At 48.4% G+C, this 27,381-nt stretch overlaps 1 protein-coding gene across 1 annotated transcript; it reads left to right on the top strand.

Moving 5' to 3' along the window:
* Positions 1 to 3,359: 3,359 nt before the first annotated feature.
* Positions 3,360 to 26,374, top strand: CLEC19A (C-type lectin domain containing 19A). The gene is made up of 5 exons (XM_058711932.1): positions 3,360 to 3,573; positions 12,791 to 12,956; positions 20,463 to 20,556; positions 24,770 to 24,899; positions 26,192 to 26,374. The coding sequence occupies exons 1-5, from the start codon at positions 3,486 to 3,488 to the stop codon at positions 26,269 to 26,271; spliced, it is 558 nt and encodes a 185-aa protein (XP_058567915.1). The 5' UTR covers positions 3,360 to 3,485; the 3' UTR covers positions 26,272 to 26,374.
* Positions 26,375 to 27,381: the final 1,007 nt, after the last annotated feature.

Consider the following 27,381-nt stretch of genomic DNA (forward strand, 5'->3'; position numbering starts at 1 on the left):
TCCAGTGGCCTGTGTCTGAACACCCTCCTCCCCACCTAGTGGGTTCGCACTCTGAATGTGCTTGATTTCCGTGACAGCAGGGGCCCCGAAGTGCAGTGCACCCGATGACTGAGAGTAAGGAGAAATTATCCAAGCTTTATGTTTTGTTATCAATCTTAAAAAAAAAAATTGTTGGAGTGACTAGGTGGCTCAGTATGTTAAGCGTCCGACTTCGGCTCAGGTCATGATCTCACTGCTCTTGAGTTCGAGCCCCACGTCAAGCTCTGTGCTGACAGCTAGGAGCCTGGAACCTGCTTTGGATTCTCACTCTCCAGCTCTCTCTCCCCCTCCCCTGCTCATGCTCTATCTCTGTCTCTCTCTGTCTCTGTCTCTCTCTCAAAAAAAAAATACTTTTTTTAAAATTCTCAATTTGGGGGCAGAGTATTCTGTAAGACCTGATATATTAGCACAGTAAGTAATCCACACACATCACTTATATAATAAATGTATGTCATTCCTAAATAAATACATGTGCCTGCGCTGGGATGTGCACCAGCACCCGGTTATGAGGCAACTGGTAGATATGAGGCATGCTGTAGGCTGAAACTGAGCCTAAGCTGTGCTCGGAGCCTGAGTCAGGCTTTGGCAGGCCCCCCGTGGCCCCCCCCCCCGCCGGCCCAGAGCCAGCAGGGCAACGCACGCATGCTGCGTGGGCACAAGCTAAGTTAGAAGTTATGCCTCACAGGCACAGCCGCGGGTGTTCCAGAGAGAAAACCAGCGACTGGGACGGGTTTGACTCCCTCCTGTGAGTGCCAGCCACACAAAGTGTCAGAGTACCTGATGGAGCATCGCAGGAGAGGAAGTGGGGAGTGGGGAGTATGCAGGGTCCCCTGCCAGGAAAGGGCTGGCACTGGCTCAGTGATAATCCTAGCAACATTTGCTATCATTTATTGAACATCTACTACTTGCCAGCATCTATGCTAAGTTTTAACGAACAAATAATTTCATTCAATCTTTGTGGGGTAGGTTCTGCTGGTGTCCCCTATTTTATTAAGGGGGAAGCTGAGGCCTCAGAAGGGCAAAGTGACTTGCCTGACAATACACAAAGTGGAGGAGTGAAAGACTCCAGTTTTTAGAGACATTAATTCCTAAACGCAATGACATTCCCAGTGAAAACAGCAGTGGATGTGAAAACATTTATTTTAGGGGCACCTGGGTGACTCAGTCGGTTAAGCGCCTGACTTAGGCTCAGGTGATGATCTCACAGTTCGTGAGTTCAAGCCCCGCGTTAGGCTCTGTGCTGACAGCTCGGAGCCTGGATGGAGGCTGCTTCAGATTCTGTGTCTCCCTCTCTCTCTGCCCCTTTCCCACTCATGCTCTGTCTCTATCATGAAAATAAATAAACATTACAAAAATTTTTTTAACATGTATTTTTTTTTAGGAAATAAATATTTATTAAATTCTTGGACCTATTTAGTGAACAAACATAATTGTTAGCCACTTTTTAAATTTGCATCCAAGTTAGTATAAAATTCAATAATGATTTCAGGAGTAGAATCCAGTAATTCATCCCCTACATATAACACCCAGTGCCCATCCCAAGTGTCCTCCTAAATAAATGCCCCTTGCCTATTTAGCCCATCCCTCTACCCACAACCCCTCCAGCAGCCCTCAGTTTGTTCTCTGTAAGACTTTCTTATGTTTTGGCCCCCTCCTTGTTTTTATATTATTTTTGCTTCCCTTCCCTTATGTTCATCTGTTTTGTATCTTAAATTCCACATATGAGTGAAGTCATATATTTGTCTTTCTCTGACTAATTTCGCTTAACATAATACCTCTAGTTCCATCCATGTTGTTGCAAATGGCAAGATTTCATTCTTTTTGATTGCTGAGTAATACTCCATTATATATATACCACATCTTCTTTATCCATTCATCCATCAAGGGACTTTTGGGCTCTTTCCATACTTTGGCTATTGTGGATAGTGCTGCTATAAACACGGGGGTGCATGTGTCCCTTCGAAACATCACACCTGTATCCCGTGGATAAATGCCTAGTAGTGCCATTGCTGGGTCGTAGGGCAGTTCTATTTTTAGTTTTTTGAGGAACCTCCATACTGTTTTCCAGAGTGGCTGCACCAGCTTGCATTCCCACCAACAATGCAAAAGAGATCCTCTTTCTCCGCATCCTCGCCAACATCTGTTGTTGCCTGAGTTGTTACTGTTAGACATTCTGACAGGTGTGAGGTGGTATCTCATTGTGGTTTTGATTTGTAATTTCCCTGATGATGAGCAATGTTGAGCATTTTTTCATGTGTCTGTTAGCCATCTGGATGTCTTCTTTGGAGAAGTGTCTAGTCATGTCTTTTGCCCATTTCTTCACTGGAGTATTTATTTTCTGGTGTTGAGTTTGATACGCTTTTTATAGATATTGGATACTAACCCTTTATCTGATATTTCATTTGTAAATATTGTTTCCCATTCTGTCCGTTGCCTTTTAGTTTTGCTGATTGTTTCCTTCGCTGTGCAGAAGCTTTTTATTTTGATGAGGTCCCAGTAGTTCATTTCTGCTTTTGTAAAAAAAACACTTAAGTCCGGGCAAACCACACACTAGAACTATGCATGAATGATAACTTTTGCTTCTCATTGTTGAGCACTTATTCTGTGTCAAGAACCTTCTACAGGCACCTCCTTTAACCCCTAAGAAACCCTGAAAGGTGGAGGGATGGGGAGGAGGTTAACTCACTTAGGTCTTCCTAGGCAAGCAGCTAGTTCTTTTTTTTTTTTTTTTTTTAATGTTTATTTAGTTTTGAGAGAATGACTGCACGCAAGCAGGGGAGAGGTAAAGAGAGTGAGACAGAGGATCCAAAGTGGGTTCTCCACTGACAGCAACGAGCCCGAGCCCGGTGAAGGGCTCGAACTCGTGAGGCATTAGATCATGACCTGAGCGGAAGTCGGTTGCCCAGCCACCCAGGCCCCTCAAGCAGCTAGTTCTAATGCCTGCAGGGCCGGGGTGGAGGAACAGCTGAGCCGAAGCAAGCCTCCTGCCCGCTGTGGACTTCCGACTTCCTTCCGCACTGGGCTCCGACTTGCATTTTTATCTTCTGGTATGTATGTATTTCCTCTACGGGATCCAAGATACTTTCTTTCCTGTGACAGGCCCAGATACAAACTCTGTTATTATCCCATCTTACAGAGGAGAAAACTGAGTCTCACAGAAGTGAGCACATGCCCAAGGCCACGCAGTGGCTCAGAAGCAGGGCTGCGGGTTTCTCTTAGTTCCCCGGAGGGGGCTGACCCCGGCAGCCTTCAAGCTGTCACTCGGAGCTGTCTCCAGCAGTGCCAGTGCCGGGAGGAGGGAGGAGAGAAGGGAGGGGAGGAGGAGGAGACTGGGGTCTACCCAGTGAGTCCGGAGCTCCCAGCAATTCTCGCCTGCGCCCAGAAGAGCTCCCAGAAAGGCTTCTCTCCTCCACTCAGGCCTGGAGGTGGCTTCCTCGGGGCTCAGGATGCAAAGGTGGGGGTTGTGGGCCGCGGCCTCACTGACCCTCCTTTCTGCACAGGCTTTTCCACAGACGGACATCAATATCAGCCCAGGTGAGCATAGGGGCCAGGGCCGGAGCAGGCGGAGAGGAGGACACCTCACAGATGCTTGAGGTTGTATCCGTGAGGCCTGGCTGCCTGGGCTGCAGGCCTGCCTGACCCACGGTGTGGCGGGAGCTGAGCTGCCCCCCCCTCCCCCACAGCCCTTCCATCTCCCCTCCCTGGGCCCCAGGGGCATTGCGTTAGGGTCACGCCCCAAAAGTCCTGATTTTAAATCCCAGTTTTGCACCTTAAAAACTGTGTGACCTTGCCCAAGTTTCTCAACCTCTCTGAGCTCAGCTTCCTTTGGACAATGGGGGTGAGAGTGGCACCCTCTGGGGCTGCTCTGCAAGGGAAGTCGGATAAAGTGGGGGAGTACTTCATGCTTGGTGCCTGGCACCGTAGGAAGATCTGAAAAGGCTGTTTCTGTTAGGGATTTGGCATCTGGGCTCCCCACCCCCACCCTGGCTGTGGCAGCTGCCCCCAGGGAGCTTTCAGATCTGCTGCTGCGCCACCACCGTTGGGCAGGCTGAGGGGACACAGTTGTCCCTCTCGTGACCTCCCTGGAGGTCACTGCTCTGTGGCCCACTTCTGAGGGTTTTCTGTGTCCCTGGGAATTGGGACCTACCGGCCTCTGACGTGTGGCGTCCCAGTCTCCAGCTTGAAAGTCTCAGGGCTTCAAATGAGCTCAGTTTCTCCTCTTGGCAATGCGGAGGCTGGGGGCTCGTTCTGAGGGACCCGTCCAGGTGGGAAGATTCCTGAATCCTGCAGCCTGCTCAGGGCTGAGGATCTTGCCTGTCACCTCTGCCACGAAGGTTATTTCCAAATGTTGTTTAAAATATATGAAAATAATAATAATTATTATTATTAATGGGGTGCCTGGGTGGCTCAGTCTGTTAAGTGTCCGACTTCGGCTCAGGTCATGATCTTGCTTTTTGTGAGTTTGAGCCCCGTGTCAGGCTCTATGCTGACAGCTTGGAGCCTGCTTTGGATTCTCTGTCTCCCTCTGCCCCTCCCCCGCTTGCACTCTGTTTCTCTCTCAATAAATAAATAAATAAATTAATTAATTAAATAATACCTATAACCAATTAAGATTTACACAGCCCTTACTATATGCCGGGCATTGTTTTAAGCACTTTTTTTGTGTGTATAGATTTATTTAACCTTCACAATAACTTTATGGCAGAGATACTGTTTTGATCCCCATTGAAGTACGACTAATAATGAACTACTTGTAAGACTCCCATAAGACCACATTATTGGGCTGTTATAGTGTTGGGACCAACTTAAACACTGGGGTGATAGGGTTACCAGAGAAAATGCCTGGTGCCGTGTAAATTTGTATTTCAGGTAAACAGTCATCTTTCAGCATAAACATGTCTCAAATATTACGTGGGACAGGGGCCTGGAATGCTCAATCGGTTGAGTGACTCTTGATCTTGGCTCAAATCATGATCTCACAGTCTGTGAGTTCGAACCCTGCTTCAGGCACTCTGCTGTCAGCGCAGAGCCCGCTTCGGATCCTCTGTGCAATTCTCTCTCTACCCCTCCCCTGATCGTGCTCTCTCTCTCTCTCAAAAATAAATAAAAACATTTTTAAAAAAAAAAAATTACATGGGACATAGGCTTAAAATTAGTTGTTTATCTGAAATTCAGATTTACCTGGGCCTCCTTCTTAATCTGGCCACCCTGATGGTGGGAGATGAGTTCATTCGGGCAAGTGTCAGGGGTTCCAGTTCTGTCATAAAATCTCTGAGCATCTGTCTCAGTCAGCTCTGGCTGCCATCACAAAGTACGATGGACTGGGTGGCTTCGACAACAGGAATCTGTATCTCGAAGTTCCGAGGCTGGGAGGTCAAGGTACTGCCTGATTCAGTTCCCTGGTGAGGGCCCTGTTCCCGGTTTGCAGATGACCACCCTCTTGTTATGTCTTCCCATGGCAGAGAGAGAAAGAGCATGTGCACACTCTGGTCCCTCTTCCTCTTCTTTTTTATTTTTATTTATTTATTTGTATTAATTTGTTTAATGTTTATTTTTGAGACAGAGACAGAGTGCAAGCGGGGGAGGGGCAGAGAGAGAGGGAGACACAGAATCAGAAGCAGGCGGGGTGCCTGGGTGGCGCAGTCGGGTTAAGCGTCCGACTTCAGCCAGGTCACGATCTCGCGGTCCGTGAGTTCGAGCCTCGGCTCTGGGCTGATGGCTCGGAGCCTGGAGCCTGTTTCCGATTCTGTGTCTCCCTCTCTCTCTGCCCCTCCCCCGTTCATGCTCTGTCTCTCTCTGTCCCAAAAATAAATAAAAAACGTTGAAAAAAAAAATTAAAAAAAAAAAAAAAAAAAAAAGAATCAGAAGCAGGCTCCAAGCTCCAAGCTGTCAGCACAGAGCCCGATGCGGGGTTCGAACTCACAAGCGGGAAGATCATGACCTGAGCTGAAGTCGGATGCTCAACCGACTGAGCCTCCCACGCACCCCTCTCTTCCTTTTCTTATAAGGACACTAGTCCCATCATGGGGGTCCCACCCTCCTGACTTCACTGAACCCTCATTACCCCCCCAAAGACCCCACTTAACCATTATATTGGGGGGTAAGCCTCCAACATATGAATGGGGGGGAACAGGGGGACACAAACATTCAATGCATAATAATGTCTTTCATCCTTGCTCTTATGGCTTAGTTTCCGCATCCATGCAATGGGCAAGCAGGAGAGAAGATGGACAAAATATCCTTGAAGTCTGCCTTGTATATTCCAGTCTTTCCTTTGTATCCAGTGTGTGGAAAGGGCCCGAGGCTGAGTTTGCAAGTGGAAACAACTGGGGAGTCTCCTGGCATCTCTGGGCGTCAAGTTTCCTCCTCTAGAAAGTGGGGATAATTAGCGGTGCCTACCAAACATTTGGGGGATCTTCAGTGAGGTCATGATGTGAAGTGCTTAACACACAGTAAGTGCTTAAAAACTGAGTTCTTACTGCTAGTACTTCTGTTACTGCAGTTGTTGATGAGATGATAGAAATGGCCAGAGACGGTTTTCTGCTGTGACAAAAACCTCCATTGGAGAAAGGAACTTCCAGACATCTCTCCCCCAGCTCACCCCCAGCTCAGCTGAGAGGGGCACTGAGATCACTTCAAACCCCGGCAACCTTGGAAAGCTCAGAACTGAAGTTGGCAGGAAGGGTTGGGGAATCCATGGAGCCCAACCCTTCGATATTACAGGTGTGGAAGTCGAGGCCTACAGAGGCCAGTGACCCTGCCACGGTCATCATCTGTCCAAGTGGTAGTTCTCCTTCTCTCCAGGTTCCCAGCCCAGCAGAAAGTCTAGTTGGGGCCTGGGCAGACAGATCTTCTAGAGGAAAGTGACTTCAAGTCAGAAGAGAACGCGTGTGTGCAGGTGTGTGTGTATGAGTGTGCATGTTGATGTGTGACTCGGGAGGGCTCATCTTAGGGTGTCAGGGGGCCCCTGCAGACCATGAAGCTGAGGGCACAATCAAAGCCCTCCTTATTGAGAATGGGCCTAGTTTATCCTCCCCTGGTTACTCCCAACTTTTCCTTGCAGAAAAGAGCATTGGTCATACTATTACTGATCCCAGCGCTCCTAACCTTCCATGCACGTGAAGATATATGCACACAGTGCATCAGAGCCACACCTCTAGATTTGCTTGAGATCACTTTAGACACTTCTGGAAGGCTTGGGAGGCTTTAGCCAGACTACAGCCTTTCCGTAAAACCTTTTCTCCAAACCTGGCTTTGATCACATTGTTTAAGTGGATTAATGAGTGTAAAGTGCTTAGAAGGGAGGCTGGCACCTAGTAAAAGCTACATAAATATTTACCATTATGATTCTTCAACCGTTACCAACAAGTTTCATTTCCTGGCTCCTGAGGCCAAGTACTCTTCACAGCAAAGGACATTCCAGCAAAGCGTTTGAAGTCTGAAGCTCACTGGCTGCTTCCGCAGGCCCCCGGGGGTGGGCAAGGGGGAATCTGTCTTCTCTTTCCTCCAGGAGGCTGGCACTGTACTCCCAGCTCCAGGCAGGTTTCGGGGCCCAAGCTGTCTCTGTAGTAGTAATATCTAATGCTTACTCGGATGCCAACCATGAGTCAGGCCCTGGCTTCCCTGTGAAGTCGGCATTATCGTCATGTCCATTTTTAGATGAGAAAACAGAGGCACAAAACACTGAGTGTCCAGCTGGGGCCGTTGGACTCCAGAGTCCACGCTGGAGCATGGAGGTCTGAGCAACTGGATGTCCCTACTTCCTTGAAGACGTCTCAGAGCCTGGATCATAGAGTCAGATCCCAGAGTGCCGCATGTACGCTCTGGCCCATTCCCCACCCCTCCTCCACGGTCACGGAGCCCTCTGCATATTTCTGAAGTGCATCTCATTGCCATGTGTGTGTTCCTCTCTCCAAACTGAGCGACTTGAGGTCACAGACCTCAAAGCCCAGTAGGCACCCAGGAAACATTGAATTATTTGCTTAATTAACTTTTGGTCTTAGCTCAGGCTGCTGTAACCTATGGTGAAAACACCATACACTGGGAGGCTGAAATAATAGGAATTTATTTCTCTCAGTTTGGGAGCCTGGGAAGTTCAAAATCAAGATCTTGAGCAATTTGGTTCCTGGCGAGTACTCTCTTCCAGATGCTGTCTCCCCCCACAGTGGAGAGAGGGGGGTGAGGGTCGGGGGCTCTGTTCTCTCTCTTCCTATAAGGGCACTTATCATAGGTCCCCCCCATGAACTTATCTAACCCTAATCACCTCCCAAGTGTCCCATGTCCAAAGACATTGAGGAGTTAGGGCTTCAGCATATGAACTGTTAAATTTGGTGTTTGATATATTTGTCTTACAAATGAGAAAACCAAGACCAGAAAAAAAAAAAAAAAAGAGGTTTCCTGGAGGCACTTAGTGTTTAGGGATGTCTGAGTCCATCCTGATACCACCACCATTTGCTAGCTGTAGGGGCAAGTGACTTCAGCTCTCTGAGCCTCAGTTTGCTCAGCTGTAAAACGGGCATGATACCGATACCCCTCTTAGCCTGACCTGAGCAGTTATACACTCACCACCCGATGAATGGCTGCTGTTATTAACAATATAAGACATTTCCCAGTGCTCTTTCCTCTCTATCTTGTGGCCACGAGAGTGGCCCAGAGAAGGGAGAGCAAAACTTGGGCATGAGAAGCCCAGGACCACCAGTGCGGATCCAGGACTCACTAGTGAGGAGGACGGTCTGACAGTGGGCTGTGTGAACCAGGGAGGCATCGGGAAGTGAGGCAGCCCTCCCAGAGGCCACCTTCCCGGTCTCCTGGGACATCTGGGGCCCAGGAGTGGGGGTGGGGCTGGGGGTTGGGACGTGGCCCCCAGAGCCTCCCTCACCGCCCCTCCTGGCTGACTCCCAAGGCGGATCTGGGCGGGAGGCAGCGTGGTAGTGCACTGTGGGCGGCTGGATTGGTGCCAGGGGAGCGAGCAGCCAGATTGAGTGGGAAGGTGACAATTTCTTCTTTTAAAAAGAGAGAGAGAGAGAGAGAGAAAAAATGAGGCCTGAACTCCACTGGTGTGTTCTTTTTTCTTCACAAGCTCAGAGCTCCCAAAGACTTTGACTCCCACCCCAGCTGGGAGACCTTGGTGGCCTTTAGTGCTGCTAATTGAAGGAAAAGACCACTGCAGGCTCCTGGTTTCCAGAGCAACAAGCCCTTTTGTGCATCCCCTCCCCTCCCTTCCCCTCCACCCTCCCTCTGTCACCTCTGGCCTCATCTCTTACCTTCTCACCCTCTCCGATTCCCAGCTTGGCTGAACCATTTGCATTTCTCCAAATGTTCCATATTCTCTCATACCCCCAGGCCTTTGCACCTGCCGTGTCCTCACCGGAAACATGTTCCCTGACTCTTATCTTTGAGGTCTCAGTTGAGACATCATCCCCTCCCAGAAGCTTCCCAGATCTCCAGATCCTAGGTGCCACTTTTAGGTGCTCCTGTGGCAACACCCTGAAATTTCCCCATCTGGGAAGGGGGCTCTGGTGTCCTGTCCTAATCACCATGAGCTCCTTGAGGAGACAGTTGGAGCGGCCACCAGTTCAACTAGGGAGACAAAGCGAGTAAACAAATAACCAGCCTCCGAAAATAATTTGGGGGTGCTCCCTCAAGTTTTTGCCAGCATGACCCACATCCACAAATGACATAATTTATTTCTGTGCTTATTTTTCTTAAAAAGTTTTTTAACGTTTTACTTATTTTTAAGAGACAGAGACTGAGTGCAAGCAGGGGAGGGGCAGAGAGAGAGGGAGACACAGAATCGGAAGCAGGCTCCAGGCTCTGAGCTGTCAGCCCAGAGCCAGACGCAGGGAGACCACGAACCATGAGACCATGACCTGAGCCAAAGTTGGACGCTTAAATGAGCCACCCAGACGCCCCCATTCTTATTTTTCTTTATGTCAATCTTGTAAAACCGAAGCGATCAGAAGCCCCCTCTGTGTAGCTGGCCACAGTATCTCCAGCTAACTGCCTGAGCCCAAGTGGGTGCTCAAATAGAATTTGTTGAATGAAAAAGGAAATGAATGAATGTCCAGACCGTCAAGACTGAGTCAAAAGGAAATGGGCTTAAATCCGACAGGAATCTCTAAATTAGGTCTGGAGCCATACAGCCTGGCTTTAACAACCACCTCCGCCACTCAGCTGCTGTGTGATATTGGGCATGTTACTCAACCTCTCTGTCCTTGGTTCCTTCCTCTGTAAAACGAGAGTGATTGTGGTATCTACCTTGTAGGATGTGTGAAGACTAACTGAGCTGATATGTACAAAGAGCCTGACACCATGCCTGGTTCAGGTGACAGCCCATTGGGGTTGGTCCTGTTTGTTACAGTGCCATCATTACCTGACTCATCAAGCTGTAAACCTATAGAAATCCCTTCATGAGAGAGACACGGATTAGCGAAGGCTACTTTGGGGTTCAGGCTGATAAAAGGCCTCTAAGATCCTTCTAGTCTCAGTTTCTAGAAATCCCAGAGGGAAGGGGGGTGTGGGATACCAGGCAGGGTGGAGTTCATTATCCCATGTGCAAACACGTGGCTTTTTGCCTCCCAGATCCTTCCAATTAAAGGCCTTTGCCTGCCCAGGTGGAAAAGGGAATAATTGAGCAGTGACCTGTCACAGCCCCATTTTCTGGTATGTTTCACCCCAGGCATCCATAACCACCATTTGTTCAGTAGACAAAATCAAAGGAACCAGGAGGGTGAAGGAGGGAGCTTGTTTTCCACAGGGAGACCTGCTTTGGAAATATCCACCAGGCTTTAGGACCCAGGAGAAGCCTTTGGACCTTGGGGAGAGGGGAGTAGGAACCCTGGCCGCCTCCTTTCCCCTTCCAGCCCCTTTCATTTAATTATTAAAGTCTCTCTGCATCTTCAAAGGTAGTGCCACAAAGTTCCTACAAAGAGCTCAGCAACATCCATGGTTTCAAGAGGTGGAACAAAGCAGGACTGACGGTGTGGCTGTCTGGGGCAGGGGGGGTGTGCAGGAAGGGCAGTTCTGGTCAAATGAGAAAGCCCAGTGGCTCTGGTCAGTGATGGGAGACATGGAACCTGTCTGCTTAGCGTAGCTCTCTGGATTAAGACATCTGACTCTTTCCCCCAGATAAATGAGCATGCACACGTACACACTCTTGATTTTGCACTTCATTTCAGGGGACACAATGGATCCCCGAAACCCCATCAACCCCGGCTATGAAACCCTGAGCTAATCACTAATAATCATACTATTACAGAGCAATCCATGGACGCCAAGCATTTGGCAAACTTCTATGAAGTAAGGTGCTAAAAGACAGTGAACCATTCTCAGCCCCGTTGATGTCCCATGATGAGGCATCACGTGGACTTTCAGATCAAAGACTCTGGTGTCAGGAGGTTCGGTTCAAATCCCTACCTGCCACTTGCGAGCAGGATGACCTTGGGCAAGTCACTTAACCTGTCCAAGCCTCAGTTTCCCTGTAGGTGTGTGACACATTACAAATGCTTCATAAATGTTGTCCACTACTTTATTATTCAAGAGCTCAGCCAGCTGTTACAGTGGCTTGAAAGGCAAAGATCCCACACCCTTGGGGGTCCACAAAAGGGGCCCCAGAGATCAACCAGTTTGACAGCTGAATGTGCCGTTGTCACCTGGCATGTTAGGCACAGAGCTGGCAGCTGGGACCCGGACCTCCAGAGTCCCAGTCCAACAGATGTTAGCCCTGCCCCCCCACCGTGGGTGAGCTACCTAACATAGCTCAAGGCAGGTTCTCAGTGCGCCTTCTTCCTCACAACCAGTCATCTTGAGTTGTGGTTTCCAAAAAAAAAGATATCTCCTAAGAGGCCTTCAAGGGGGTCGAGGCTTGGAGGAACTTTATTGTCTCAAAAGTGGATTTCCATCTGTGCTTTTTCAGAATTAAGGATGCTTCCTGAACCCCAGTAGTTCAATGGGCTACAGATATAAATAGTCTTGGCTATAGTTTGTCAGTAAACACGTGGAGAAATGTCTGCCCTCACCACAGAACCCAGAGTTGCACATTGAAACAAGGCACCTTTTTTTTGCTTATAAAATTTGCAAAGATTGCCATTAAAGTGACAACACCCGGCACTGGCGAGGGCACTGTGAGATGGGCACTCTCAGACATTACTGTGGGAGGATAATTGCTTTCAGGAGGCAATTTAGCAAGTTGTATCAAAGCCTTAAAAATCTCTCCTTGGAAAATCTTCAGAAATGTTGAAAAAAGCTTGATGTACGAGGCTGTTCATCTCAGCATTATGTCTATTTATTTTTAAAAAAAGGGAACCAGTCTAATTATCCACAAATGGGGGAATGATTAAATAAACTCGAGGGGGACCACTCCGTGGAGTATTCAAGAGCTATTTAAAACAATGTTTATGAAAATTTATAATAACAGGAGGGGAATATATTCTAATTTTTGGAACTCTGAATATTGACAGGTATGTACAGTACAATATAATAATTGAATTTTTACAAATCGCTGCGTTCAAGCGTGATACGAAGAAAAACACACCAAAGCAGTAACATTTTTCAAGTGTTCTATAATGAGCATATATTACTTCTGTCATTTGGTAAATTTTAGGCATGCATGTATTTTTTGGACCTCAAGCATAGAATGTTACTAATCACAATGGGACATGTTTTACTTTCACTCTTGAAAAGGTGTCATAAGCTGTAGGAACAATGTTTCCACGCTACCAGCCCTCCTGCCAGTCTCTTTCTCTGCCCACAGCCATGCCCGAGCTGCCCCCGGCTTCTCTGTGCCCACTATTCTGGATGGAGTTCAAAGGCCACTGCTACCGATTTTTCCCTCTCAATAAGACTTGGGCCGAGGCTGACTTCTACTGTTCTGAGTTCTCCATTGGCAGGAAGTCTGCGAAACTGGCCTCCATCCACAGGTGAGTGGACATCCGTCCCCCATAGCCCAACCAAGCACCCCCTTTGGAACAGAGAGTGAAAACTGGCATTTCTCACTGGTGTTTCTCTTTGGTAATTCAAGCTAACTTTGATCTAGCCCAATTTCTCATTGAAACTGATCCGGCCTGGGTGGCTCGGTCGGTTAGGCGTCCAACTTCGGCTCAGGTCATGATCTCGTAGTTCATGGGTTCAAGCCCTGCGTTGGGCTCAGTGCTGACGGCTCAGAGCCTGGGGCCTGCCTCAGATTCTGTCTTCCTCTCTCTCTGCCCCTCCCCCACTCCTGCTTTGTCTCTCTCTCTCTCTCCCTCTCTCTCAAAATTAAATAAACATTAAAAAAAGAAGAGAAAGAAACAAACCAATCCAGCCCAATTTCTCATTGAAACAGTTGAAGGCGAAGCGTGTAGCATGGGAAGCTAAGAGCTGCTACAGGATCCACCTTCACATGTGCTGATTTTGTGCTGTGCCCCGCATGACAACACGGGGCTTGACCCTGCGATACAATGCGCATAATATATATGCCAAGAAAATAATACGAGGAATAATAACTGACGTCTATTTGCTGAGTGTTTGTATACAGCATCATTTTGAAGCTCTCTCAAACCATATTGGGTAGGTATCTTCCTTTTCACAGACACCGAACCCGATCCTCCAAGAAGGTAACTTGCTCAAAGTTACATAGCTTTAAAGTGGTGGAGCTGGGATTTGAACCTGAATAGTCAAATTACCACCCACCAAGGCCACCTTCAGCATACCTCTGTGTCTCCTAAGCCCCAGCCACATTGACCATCTCAAAGTTTTACGGTCTGGTGCAACCGTTTTACTCCTCCAGACCTTTGCACATTCTGTTCCCTCTGCTGGGAATTCCCATCCCCTTCTCCAACATCTCTTCACTGAAGTCACCCTAACTCCGTGGCACCGTAATTGCACTCATTGCCCACCTTTCCTGGAGCCCATTTTTCATCACCTTTTATTTATTTGTTATATTTATTTATTTATTTTGAGAAGGAACAAGCACGAGCTGAGGAGGGGCAGAGAGGGAAAGGGAGAATCTCAGGCATGCTCTGACATTGGGCTCGATCTCACGAACCGTGAGATCGTGACCTGAGCCAAAATCAAGAGTGAGACGCTTAACCAACTGAGCCACCCGGGTGCCCCTTCATCACCTCTAACTGACTTGCTTTCACACCCGACGGCCTTGCCGATGTATGGCTTCTTTTCAAGGATCTCAGAGACTTGAAGTCAGAAAGACAGTTGGTTCTTTATGCTTTAGAGTCACTGACTTTTGTTAAGAACAGAGAAGGGGTCCTGTATCTTAGTTTTTGTTTTTAATGTTTATTTTTGACAGAAAGAGATAGAGAGCGTGAGTGGCGGAGGGGCAGAGAGAGGGAGACAGAGAAGCAGGCTCTGCACTATAAGCCCGACATGGGGCTCGAACTCATGAACCATGAGATCATGACCTGAGCTGAAGTTGGACACTCAACAGACTGAGCCACCCAGGCGCCCCCGTCTTAGTTTTTAAATGAATCCTCCGTGTATTCAGCCAACAGATACATAGAGCTCCCACTGTATTCTCAGTGATGCTGAAGAAGATGAGAGGCAGTCATGGTCTATTAGGAGAATGGGAACCACTTCAGACATGCAGAACAGAATTTAATACGCACGAGTGATGGAATCTAAGATCGTAAAGAGGCAGTAATGAGGCAGTCTAGAGATCACAACAGCAGGAAGCCAATTCCACCCCTAATGGGAAGGCAAACCAGTCTCATAGAGCTGGAGCCACCAAGGCGAGGCAGCCCCCGCCAGCAACTCCCGAGGCAGGGAGAGAAATACCGGGCTTCTCTCGGCTTCTCTCTGCCCCCTTCCTCTTCTGGCCCTTCCCGCTGCTTGCGGGGAAGCTGACAAGAAAAGGTGGGAAAGGCAGTCTTCAGGGCAAATCCGCTGTGATACAGGCAGAGCACAGGACCGGCCCGCACACCGGTGGATCAAAGAAGTTGTCAAAACTTTCAAGGCTGTAGAGGAAAATGAGATACTCGGAATAAAGAGTACATTTTAAAATGATTCCAAGTGAAAATTTCTCTTTAGCCAGCCCACAGGCAGGACAGTGCAGCCACTCATGGTGCTTATAACCTCAACCTTAGCTAGGCATCAGCAAAGATTCTGGGCAAATGTGGGGAGTTTCCAGGCAATTCTTGACCCAATTCTGGTCCTTTGCTGCCTCAACCTACCTTCTTCCTGTCTTCTCAGCTCCGAATGCCCCCTCCTTTTCCTTCTTGTACTACTAACATTCTCAACATTCTCTCCCTTTCCTCTCTTTTACAGGTAGTTTTCCATTTTGGTATTAATACTTTTTTTTTTAAGTTTATTTACTTATTTTGAGAGAGAGAGAGAGCAAGTGGGTAAGGGGCAGAGAGAGGGAGAGAGGGAATCCCAAACTCTGTCAGTGCAGAGCCCAACGCGGGGCTCAAACTCATGAACCATGAGATCATGACCTGAGCAGGGATCATGAGTCAGAGACTTAACTGACTGAGCCCCCCCGGGCATCCCGGTCTATGATACTTTTATGAAAACATTTTGGAAAGTTGGATCTGATCAACTCCTTAACCTGTTGTATGTGAAGTTCAGTTCACAGAAAGCTAGACGCTATTATAAAATCCCTAATTACATCTTGTCTTTGAGACACAATCCAATTCTATATTTCTGGTGTTTTCTTCATGCTTTTTTTTTTTTCTTTCATAATTAAACACACAATCAGCTTATGTCTGTCTGTGGAGCATCTGATTGAAACTTAAGATCCTCATACTTTCTGCTTACCTAATCATTTCCGCCTTTGTTTCAAGAGGCTGTTGAGGTGAATTAAGTTCAACTGCCCTATGCTCCTTATTACTTGCAGTAGCACCTTGGGCTTCTCTATGTTCCAGTTATTTTGACCAGTTATGGGGAAAATGCAATGAAATATGGAAATTTTTTCCCAAGCAGGTGCTGTTGAACAAAGATGACAAAGTGCTAAAATGCCTAGGCGGCCACTCTACCCGATGACTGCTCAACGTGTATGCTCAGCAGTCAATGTAGGAGACCCCAAATTGTGCGTGAGAGAGGCGTGTGGGGATGCCAGTGCTTACGCAGTGGGGCAGGACCAAGCTCAAGGACCCACTAGGGTGAAGAACACCCTGTCCCCAGAAAGTGGATTCCCTCACACAGCGGAACACATACTCTTGGAACATCAATGTTGAAGAGAGCCCTGCTGATGTCAAGTAGAAGTAAGGTTTGGTGTTGGTTTGTGTGGTCCTTGTGGCTCATTTGAGGACACCAGACCTTAAGAAATAGAGAAATAAACCAACCAGCCTGCCTCTGGGAAGTCAGAAATGTGTGCTCCAAGTGGTCCGGAGTGGATAGGGGGTATTCAGGGAAGGTTTCCTGGAAGGACCATCTTGGATCAGGATATTCAAGGATGAGGAAGCCTAAAGAATGGAAACAGCAGATGTTCCAAAGGAAGAAGCAAGGACACTAGACTCAGACAGTCCTGGACTAGTCCCAGCTCTGCCACTTCCTCCCTACACCGTCTGACCAAGGAGACCAAGCATCTGACCAAGGAGACCAAGCATCTGAAGTTCTTACAAAGTTAGCTCGTCACTGAGTGCTCAAGAGAGGGAGACATTAATAGTTTCGTTTATTATAATTCTAGGCATCTCAAGGGGGCCAGTTCTTACTTAGGGTTCCCAGGTCAGATCGTCTTTCTGAGGGCCAGCAAGCCCTGCCCCACTCACACTTTTTCCCTTCCGTTTCCTCCAATGGTATCTCGGTTCTTAGTCCATTCAGGCTGCTGTTACAAAAACACGACAGACGGAGTGGCTTACAAACAACAGAAATGTATTTCTCCCAGTTTGGTGGTGAGAAGTCCAAGCTAGGGTGCCAGCTTGGTCAGGTTCATAGTGGGAGAGCCTGCTCCCTGGTCCACGATGGCCATCTTCGAGCTGCATCCTCACCGGGGAAGGGGTGGGAGCTCTCTGGCATCTTTTCAGGGCACTAATCCCATTCATGAGAGCTCCACCCCCATGACCTAATCACCTCCCAGAATCCCCACCCTCTAATACCATCACACTGGTATTAACATAGGAATTTGGGTTCATATATTCCCAACATATGAATACGGGGTTTCAACAAATGAATTTGGGGGAGACCCAAAGATTGAGTTCCCAACTGTATCTGCAACTCCCTGAATGTGATTGCCTGCAGCACGGTATTGAGAAAGATTCTGAGTGCTTCTGGAACGGATTGGCAATGTCTTCCACAAACACAGAATGAAGCAGAATAAACGTGGGTGTTCTGATTTGCTACCAGGGCCTCAGGACAAAGGGAATTTAATAGGGGGCATTTTAGACAAGGTGGCAGCCCGTGGAGAGTGGCCATCCGGTGAAGCCGATGACAGCAGATACGCTTTGTTGCAGCATAAAGGGCACCTCACCAGAGTCCCGTTTTAAAGTGAGTTATTTGCTAGTTATTCAGTCTGAGGCTGCTAAGTATGACTTGATAAAGATTTCTTGAAAATACTGAAGTCTACCTTAATGCCACGTGGAAGCCGAAAATGGGACCCCTGGTCTGGTGGGATCTGCCCCTCTGGGTCTGTGAGCTCCTTGAGCCGAGTCTATTGTGTGTCCGTTGCCCTCACCTCCCTTACCTGCCCTCTGGCCTCTGCCGATGGCGTTCTCCAGGCTCCCTGGTAGCAGGGCGCTGGGTGAGCTGTTCCCTTCCCCAGGCTCTTCAGTGCAGCAGCTTCAAACATCAGGTCCACCCTCAACTATAACCCAAGAAGGAAAGGCTGCGATGGACCCTGCAGCCTTTTCCACACACCTGTCTCCATTTATCAGGGAGGGCAGTATTTCCCAGATGCCCCTTACGGAAGTCCGCTTACATCCAGTTGGCCCACCTGGGGTTGATGGCCAGTGGTGGCTGAAGAGGAGGCTAGAAAGTGAAACCTAGCTTTCCTAACTTCTTTTTGGGTGGTGTTTTTATTTTAGAGAGAGAGAGAGAGAAAGCATGTGGGCATGCTCAAGCAGGGCAGAGGGGCAGAGGATGGGGGGAGAGAGAGAGAGAGAGAGAGAGAGAGAGAGAGAGAGAGAGAGAATATCTCTAGCAGGCTCCCTGCTCAGCGCAGAGCCTGACTTGGGGCTCAATCCCACGAACCTAGGATCATGACCTGAGCCGAAATCAAGAGTCAGATGCTCAACTGACCAACCCACCCAGGTGCCCTCCTCTCCTAACTTCTTATGTAGGCAACAGTCAAAGAGACCAGAGATGGCTGTGGAGTAAGCAACCAGGGGTGTCCATCCCAGTGTCCCATTGATATGACAATGCAAAAAAAAAAAAAAAAAAAAAAAAGGCAATGCAGTGACTTCACATATGCAAAACATGCAACACGGTACCTGTCAGGAAGTCAGCACTCAGGAAACATTTTAATGATCCAAGGAAAATCTCTATGTGTCTATCTCTCTATCCATCCATCCATCTCTATTTCTTTGTTGCTCTGGGCAGCAGACTGCTTTCAGTGTCCTCCACCGACGTCTTTTGTTAGGTGAAGTATTTTCTGAGTTCTTTGAAATAGGAGGTGAGGGTCCCCCAAGAAGACACCAATGCCTTCTGCTATGGTTTGAATATTTGTGTCCCACCCCCCAAATTCATAGGTTGAAATCCTAATGCCCAACGTGACCATATTTGGAGGTTGGACATTTGGAGGTGATTAGGTCATGAGGTGAAGCCCTCATGAATGAGATTAGCACCCTTTTTCTTTTAATGTTTCTTTACTTATTTTGAGGGTGAGAGAAAAAGAGAGACAGAGAGAGAGTCCCAAGCAGGCTCAGCATGGAGCCTGACACGGGGCTCAATCCCATGACTCTGGGATCATGATTGGGGCTCAATCCCATGACCTCAGGATCACGGATCCTGAGCCGAAATCAGGAGCCAGATGCTTAACCAACTGAGGCACCCAGGCGCCCTGGAATTAGTGCCCTTAGAGAAGACTCCCCACATTGCTGTCTTGCCCCTTCCTCCTCCGTGTGAGGACACAGCGAGAAGTCTGTGACCCAGAAGGCCCTCATCTGACCATGCTGGCCTCCTGAACTTGGACTTCTAGCCTCTAGAACTGTGAAAAATAGATTTCTGTTGTTTGAAAGCCATCCGGTCTATGATATTTTGTTACTGCAGCCTGAAAAGGCTGACACTTTCTTTTTTTTTTTTTTTTTTTTTTTTTTTTAATTTATTTTTTTTGGGACAGAGAGAGACAGAGCATGAACGGGGGAGGGGCAGAGACAGAGGGAGACACAGAAGCGGAAACAGGCTCCAGGCTCTGAGCCATCAGCCCAGAGCCTGACGCGGGGCTCGAACTCACGGACCGTGAGATCGTGACCTGGCTGAAGTCGGACGCTTAACCGACTGCGCCACCCAGGCGCCCCAAGGCTGACACTTTCTAAGCGGGGGTGGCCTGTTAACCAAAGGGCTTTGGTGTTGCTGAGTGGGCTATGCAAGTTCAAGCCCGGAGCCAAATTTTCCAGGGAGGCAAAAGATTTTGGAGGCGGTATGTGAACAAAAACCTGGTAGGATATGTAAGGACTGGCAGCATAGGAGGGCTTCTGAGAGAAAACGAAAGTGTCTAGTGGAGATTTCCATCAAGTTATTTGATGTGCAGAGCACATGAGAAACCCCTTTCTCTGTCTCTTCATGATATTGTCAATATAATCCACCTCATTTGCTGGTATGTTTGAGACAGATGTAAAATTTTAGGATGAATAGTGGGGCTGAGATCTGCTTTGAACTGGCATGGATCTGATCCGGAGGTGGCCATGAAAAGACAGTCACATATGGGTGGTGTAATTAAAGAAAGAAAAAGAGGGACGCCTGGGTGGCTCAGTCGGTTAAGCACCCGACTTTGGCCCAGGCCATGATCTCACAGTTTGTGGGTTCGAGCCCCATGTCTGGCTCTGTGCTGACAGCTCAGAGCCTGGAACCTGCTTCAAATCCTGTGCCTCCCTCTCTCTCTGCCCCTCACTCACTTGTGCTCTGTCTCTCTCTATCTCTCAAAAATAAATAAGTTTGAAAAAACAATTAAAAAATAAATAAATAAAAGAAAAAAAGAAAAAGAAGGAGGGGCACCTGGGTGGCTCAGTCAGTTAAGTGGCCGACTCTTGATTTCGGCCCAAGTCATGATCTCATGGTTCATGGGTTTGAGCCCCGCATGGGGCTCTGCACTCACAGCGTGGAGCCTGATTCAGAGTCTCTGTCTCCCCTCCCCTCTCTCTGCCCCTCCCCCACTAGAGTGAGCTCTCTCTCTCTCAAAAATAAATAAATGTTAAAAAAAAGAAAACGAAGGAAAAGACAGGATTGCATCATACCCTCGATTTACTTTGAACCAGATTAACAAGGATTGCTTTCAGTTTTTGACTCTGTCTTATGAACAGAGACAACGAGTAACACTACTGCGTTTCTTACGCTTGCAGCTGGGAAGAGAATGTCTTTGTGTATGACCTTGTGAACAGCTGTGTGCCTGGGATCCCAGCTGACATCTGGACGGGGCTTCACGATCACAGACAGGTAAGGAAGCAGGGGCCATCAGGCCTTCTTGGCAGCTGCAGCCAGGATGCCATTTTGACTTAGCCGACCTTTCACCTGGGGCCCATACGGCAGGTCACTGCTGTGTGCCCAGCACGTGGAGAGAAACCAGACACCGGGATGCCCCAGGTAGAAGGTAGTGTTGTGAAAGAGTATATGACGGGGACATAGTAGGATCAGGGAAGGCCTCTCTTTGGGTGTGAGTTCCCAAAACAGTGGACACAAAAATGTGACTAGATGTGTAAAATATTTCTGAGGGGGAAAGATCTGTGAGGGAGAAAAGAGGAGGGGACATAAGTGTGATGATAGCACAGTTCTGAGAAAGACTTGGCTAGGCCTGTGGGGAGTCCTCAGGCAAAGGATGGCCACTAGAGGAACCCCGCCTGGGGCAGGAATGGGCCGGCACCAGCACCCCTGAGTACCTGCTGAGTCACTGACTGGGCACAGCCTGGAGGAAACCTGGTCTGGCTGTGAACGCAGCAGTGAATCCGAAGGGGCAGGGGAGCTGAGGCTGTGGGTCAGCCGTGCTCCCTGTAGCTGGTCCTCCTGAGGGAGTTCCAAGCAGTGCACTTCCGTGGTTGCCACAGCCTCCCTAAGTTAAAGACATTTAAGCTAGTATCTAATGGATAAATAGGAGTCAGCCAGAGGAAGAGCATTCCAGGTAGAGGGAATAGCATGAGCAAAGGTCCTGAGGCGTGAGAGATCATGACCTATTCGAGGACCTGAAAGACAAGTGGGTCTGGGATGCAAAATGGGGCAGGGGTCAATGGAATAATAGTGAAGAGCAAGGCCAGATCTCATACCTGGCGACATCGCAGCAGAGTCCCCCTGGGAATTCTGTCCCCAGACTTTCCCGGGGTGAGCTGAATACTGTCTCTGTTTTGCATGTATGCTACCAGCCCTGCCCCCAGAGTACTGCGGGGAAGAGGGCTCCGGTTCCAGCCCCCATCCTGCCTCTTACTGGCTGGTAGGTGACTTTGGGCAATTTTATTTTGTTGACCCCTCTGAGCTTCAGTTTCCTCAGCTATAAAATGGGGGTAATGATAACAGTGCCTTGTTATGAAAAGTCAATGAGCTTAGCCTGGCACTTGGGACACTCTAAGAGCTCACTAGGGCTGGTAGAAGTCACTGTCAAATAGCAGAAGCAACAGTAGTAGCCAGACTCAACAGAGATGGATATATATTTTTTTAAATCAATAGAATTCATCTTGCAAGAACCTACATAGAAGTTGTAATTGAAAAAAACAAACAAACAAACAAACAACCCCACAAGGGGCACCTGGATGGCCCAGTCAGTTAAGTGTCCTACTTCGGCTCAGGCTGTGTGATCTCATGGTTCATGAGTTCGAGCCCCTCATCGGGCTCACTGCCATCAGCACAGAGGCTGCTTGGATCCTCTGTCCCCCTCTCTCTCTGGACTTCCCCTAGTCATGCTCCCTCTCTCAAAAATAAATAGACATTAAAAAAAAAGAACCGCAAAATTTCTATTCATAATAGTGACTTTCAAATGGGATTATAGGAGTACCTGGGTGGTTCGGTCAGTTAAACATCCCACTTGGGCTCAGGTCATGATCTCACGGTTCATGAGTTCGAGCCCCACATCAGGCTTGCTGCTGTCAGTGCAGAGGCTGCTTGGGCTCCTCTCTCTCCCTCTCTCTCTCTGCCCCTCCCCCACTCTCTCTCATAAATAAATAAATAAATGAATAAAGAAAGAAAGAAAGAATTTATTTATTTATTTATTTTTTAATTTTTTTTTCAACTTTTTTTTTTTTTTTTTTTTAATTTTTGGGACAGAGAGAGACAGAGCATGAACGGGGGAGGGGCAGAGAGAGAGGGAGAGACAGAATCTGAAACAGGCTCCAGGCTCCGAGCCATCAGCCCAGAGCCTGACGCGGGGCTCGAACTCACGGACCGCGAGATCGTGACCTGGCTGAAGTCGGACGCTTAACCGACTGCGCCACCCAGGCGCCCCAAGAAAGAATTTTTTTAAATGGGATTATAGGGGCGCCTGGCTGGCTCAGTCAGAAGAGCCTGTGACTCTTGATCTCAAGGTCATGAGTGTGAGTCCCACGTTGAGTATAGAAATTACTTAAATAAATAAACTTAGAGAAAAAAAGGATTGTGAATACACTTAGGGTTTAAGGAACTTGTATTACAACAATTAAATGTAGTAATAACAAACAATACAGTAAAAGATCTTGTTTTTTAAAATCTTCCTTGCAGGGCACTAGCTAAGTCCTTTGTGCCCTTTACTTCATCACTGCTCACAACAGGTTTCTGAGGGAGAGACTAGCTCCATTGTAAAGGTGTGGAAACTGAGGCTGGGGAGGTTAAGTAACCTGTCCAGATGGCAGTGAGGAGGTGGGTAGCATCTAGCTCTAGCCTCTCTCTCAGAAGCAGCATGCTGTTTCCATTATCTGATGCCACCTCCGTAATCATCAGTCTTTCGGGGGAGACTTTTCTAAGGACTTGAATAAATGCAGAAATGGCTCGTGTTCCAGAACATGGCAAGGATATAGTTCTTTCCACAGTTAATTTGCACATTTATTTTAACACCAATCAAATTCCCAACAGGAGTTTTCTTGTAATTGGACAGAGAAGTCTCACATCAGGCAAGAAAAATACACAGTACAGGGACAAAAGGAAAGAAATGAAGGGTGACTCCGGTCTGCTGGTAAATTGAATTAAAAAAAAAAAAAAGTGTAGTAGTTAAATCTTGGGCACGGAGTCTCACAGACCTGGGTTTGAATGCCAGCACCAATGCTTTATTAGCTATGTGAATTTGGCTAGGCCAATCTGAGTCTGAGTTTTCTCATCTGTGCAATAGACATGACGATCCCTGCTTGGACGACGGGGGGGAGAAAATAAGTAGAGCACCTGATGGCAACTAATGAGCCTTCCATAAACAGCAGCTAGCAGTGATGGTATAATAGCAGTATCTCACATCAAACCTCAGCCTTTTTAAGAATATTTTAGTATTTATTTTTGAGAGAGAGAGAGAATGTGAGACACAGACTCCGAAGCAGGCTCCAGGCTCTGAGCTATCAGCGCAGAGCCCCACGTGGGGCTCAAACCCATCAACCAGGAGATCATGACCTGAGCCGAAGTCGGAGGCTTAACTGACTGAGCTACCCAGGCGCCCCTATATATTTATTTTGAGAGAGAGAGAGACTGGGCGAGATGGAGAGAGAGAGAGAGAGAGAGAGAGAGAGAAAGAGAATCCCAAACAGGCTCCATACTGTCAGCACAGAGCCCAACTCAGAGCTCAAACTCAGGAACCTTGAGATCATAACCTGAGCCGAAGTGGGAAGCTCAGTTGAGTGAGCCCCCCAGGCGCCCCAGGACTTTTTAAAAAGTTTGTTTGTTTGTTTGTTTGTTAAGGTTTTTTTGAGAGAGAGAGCTCACCAGCATGCAGGCTCATGCGCGCGCCCACGAGTAGGGGCGGGGCAGAGAGAGAGAGAGGGAGAGAGAGAATCCCAAACAGGCTCTATACTCTCAGCACAGAGCCCAACTCAGAGCTCAAACTCAGGAACCTTGAGATCATAACCTGAGCCGAAGTGGGAAGCTCAGTTGAGTGAGCCCCCCAGGCACCCCAGGACTTTTTAAAAAGTTTGTTTGTTTGTTAAGGTTTTTTTTGAATTTTTTTTTTTTAATTTTTTTTTTTTTCAACATTTTTTACTTATTTTTGGGACAGAGAGAGACAGAGCATGAACGGGGGAGGGGCAGAGAGAGAGGGAGACACAGAATCGGAAACAGGCTCCAGGCTCCGAGCCATCAGCCCAGAGCCTGACGCGGGGCTCGAACTCACGGACCGCGAGATCGTGACCTGGCTGAAGTCGGACGCTTAACCGACTGCGCCACCCAGGCGCCCCATGTTAAGGTTTTTTTTGAGAGAGAGCTCACGAGCGTGCAGGCTCATGCGCGTGCCCACGAGTGGGGGCGGGGCAGAGAGAGAGAGGGAGAGAGAGAATCCCGAGAAGGCAGGGCTCGATCCCACAAGCTGTGAGATCATGACCTGAGCCCAAATCAGGAGGCCAAGGGTTAACGGACTGAGCCCCTAGGCGCCCCCAAAGTGAGGACTTCTGCACTGTTCCATATGGAGGCGTTAGAATGTCAGCCCTGAGCTGGGGCTGGCTCTGATGCCAGATCTTTCTCTCACGGACTGGCTTCCTCCACTCTGGATGGGACTGCCCAGGAAGGGCAGTTTGAATGGACCGACGGCTCCTCCTATGACTACAGCTACTGGGACGGAAGCCAGCCGGACGACGGCGTCCACAAGGACCCAGAAGAGGACTGCGTGCAGATATGGTACCGGCCGACCAGCGGTGAGTGCCCGCGAGATCAGGGCTTTTGCAGGGGTGCTGGGGAGGAGCCGGGGATGGCAGAGAGACTGCCTGCCCCCCGCCTTTTCCTGGGCGTTAGGGGGCTGGTGGGGGCGGAGTGGGCGGGGTTGGGGGGCCGGGCCCTTCTCCGCCGTGGATACAGTTTAAACAGTAGGTAGCGGGGCATTGTTGACCTGCAGACCATGCTTGGATTAAAAAGATATTAGAGGCAGAAGCATGGGGCACATTGGGGGGGGGGGGGGGGGGCGGGGTCGCAAAGACCGTAGTCAAAAGATGGTGCTTCTGTGTCAGCTCCCCAGTGCGCTGGAGTGCCAGCCCCAACCCCAGGCTCGTGCTCCTCACTATCAGAACAGAGGTATGCCTGGAGAAGCACCGAGGTGGAAGTAGTAAAAAGGATATACACCTGGGTCCAAGCCCTTGCCTTGCTGCTTTCTAGCTCTGTAACCTTGCAGGGAATCACTTATTCACTCGGAGATTCCGCTTCCTCTTCTGTAAAATGGATTTAGTAACTGTTCTACCCATAGGGCAGACGTGAGGATTATAGGAGGCACAGCTGATCCAGCTGTTCTCGGAACCCCAGCTCCACCCCTTATTAATCGCGTGGTCCAAAGTGAATGCCTTAACCTCCTGGCTCAGAGTCTGCATCTGCAAAATGGGCTAATGATACTTAACGCACAAGGTTGCTGTGAAGAGGAAAGAAGCTAATGTACATAATGTGGCCACAACGATTTGCATGTGGTATTAGCAATCACCGCCATCAGCATGAGCAACATCATCACTCCTCAACCCCATCTGGAGAAGTGAAAATGATTCATATTCTCATTTTGCAGATGAAGAAATGGAAGCTCAGAGATGTTAAACAATTTGTTCTTGGTCACACAGCAAGTAGTGAAATGGGTTTCAAACCTGGATCTACCAAAGTCCAGATTCAAGCACCCAACTCCTGCTCCTACTGCACCCCTTTTTCTTTTCCTGATTCGAATAGGGAGGTAGGGAACAGGGACTTGCTATCCTGGGAGCCAGTCTGGAGCCTGGGAGTCAGAGCTGGGCCAAGCCCCTGGGTAAAGGGTGTTCTGCCCCTCCACAGCAGCAAGTCACGACCAGCCTTGGAGAGAGAAGGGCCGGACAGCAGCCTCATCAAGCACCAGCCAGAAAGGGGTGCCAGTGCAGGCATGAGGCCACGGGAGAGGGCTTTTACTCCAGTGGGGCGGTGAGGTTACTTTTACTGTGGTAGGTGGACCCTCACCCAGATTCTGTGCTTCTTCTCACTGCAGCTCTGAGGTCATGGAATGATAACACATGCAGCCGCAAGTTCCCCTTTGTCTGCAAGATCGCGTCTCTGACCATTCACTGAGCCGGTCTTGCCCCATCAAAAGTGAGCCCAACTCCAGCACATCATGTAGGTATATCTAGTGTAAATCTGACACTCAATAAATATAAGCCACAGAAGAGATAAAGCTCCTGGGCAGAGATTTTTGTTTTTAATTTTTTAATGTGTATTTTTATTTATTTTGAGAGGGAAGAGGAGAGGCAGAGAGAGAGGGAGAGAGAGAGAGAGAGAGAGAGAGAGAGAGAATCCCAAGCAGACTCTACGTTGTCAGCACGGAGTCCAACATGGGGCTCAATCTCATGAACCATGAGATCATGACCTGAGCCTAAATCAAGAGTCAGATGCTTAACCGACAGAGCCACCCAGGTGCCGCCCCAGGCAGAGGTTTTAAACAAGCAAGTCTTTTTTTTTTTTTTTCAACGTTTTTTTTTTTTTTTTTTTTTATTTATTTTTGGGACAGAGAGAGACAGAGCATGAGCGGGGGAGGGGCAGAGAGAGAGGGAGACACAGAATCGGAAACAGGCTCCAGGCTCCGAGCCATCAGCCCAGAGCCCGACGCGGGGCTCGAACTCGCGGACCGCGAGATCGTGACCTGGCTGAAGTCGGACGCTTAACCGACTGCGCCACCCAGGCGCCCCTAAACAAGCAAGTCTTAATGATACAGAGTGGTGACTTGGTCACACTGAAACTGGCTTAATTAAGAAACAAGGGTGGTGGATATATGTAAGCAACACAAATCCAAGGTTGTTTGAGATTCAGAGTTGAATTTCACGGGCCTGGCTCAGTCACACGCCTATTCCACTTTAGCAAATTCTGGTTGTTTCGATGCCCATCTCTGGGGCAGAGAGTGGTGGGAATTAATATCATCTGAACCATGTGGGCCCAAAGAGGAGAGTCGTTCCCCCCAAAACCCAAAAATATCAACAAATTTATACATTGCTGGTGGCAATATAAAATGGTGAAGCCATTCTGGAAAAGAGTATGGTGCTTCCCCAAAAAGTTAAATACAGAATTACCAAAGGACCCAGTGATTCCAATTCTGGGTATATACCCAGTAGTACTGAACACAGGTATTCAAACATGAGGGGTCATAGCAGCATTATTCATAATGGCCCCTCAAGTGGAAACGTCTTT

This window comes from Neofelis nebulosa, chromosome 18 (genome assembly GCF_028018385.1).
Source record: "Neofelis nebulosa isolate mNeoNeb1 chromosome 18, mNeoNeb1.pri, whole genome shotgun sequence".
Lineage (NCBI taxonomy): Eukaryota > Metazoa > Chordata > Mammalia > Carnivora > Felidae > Neofelis > Neofelis nebulosa.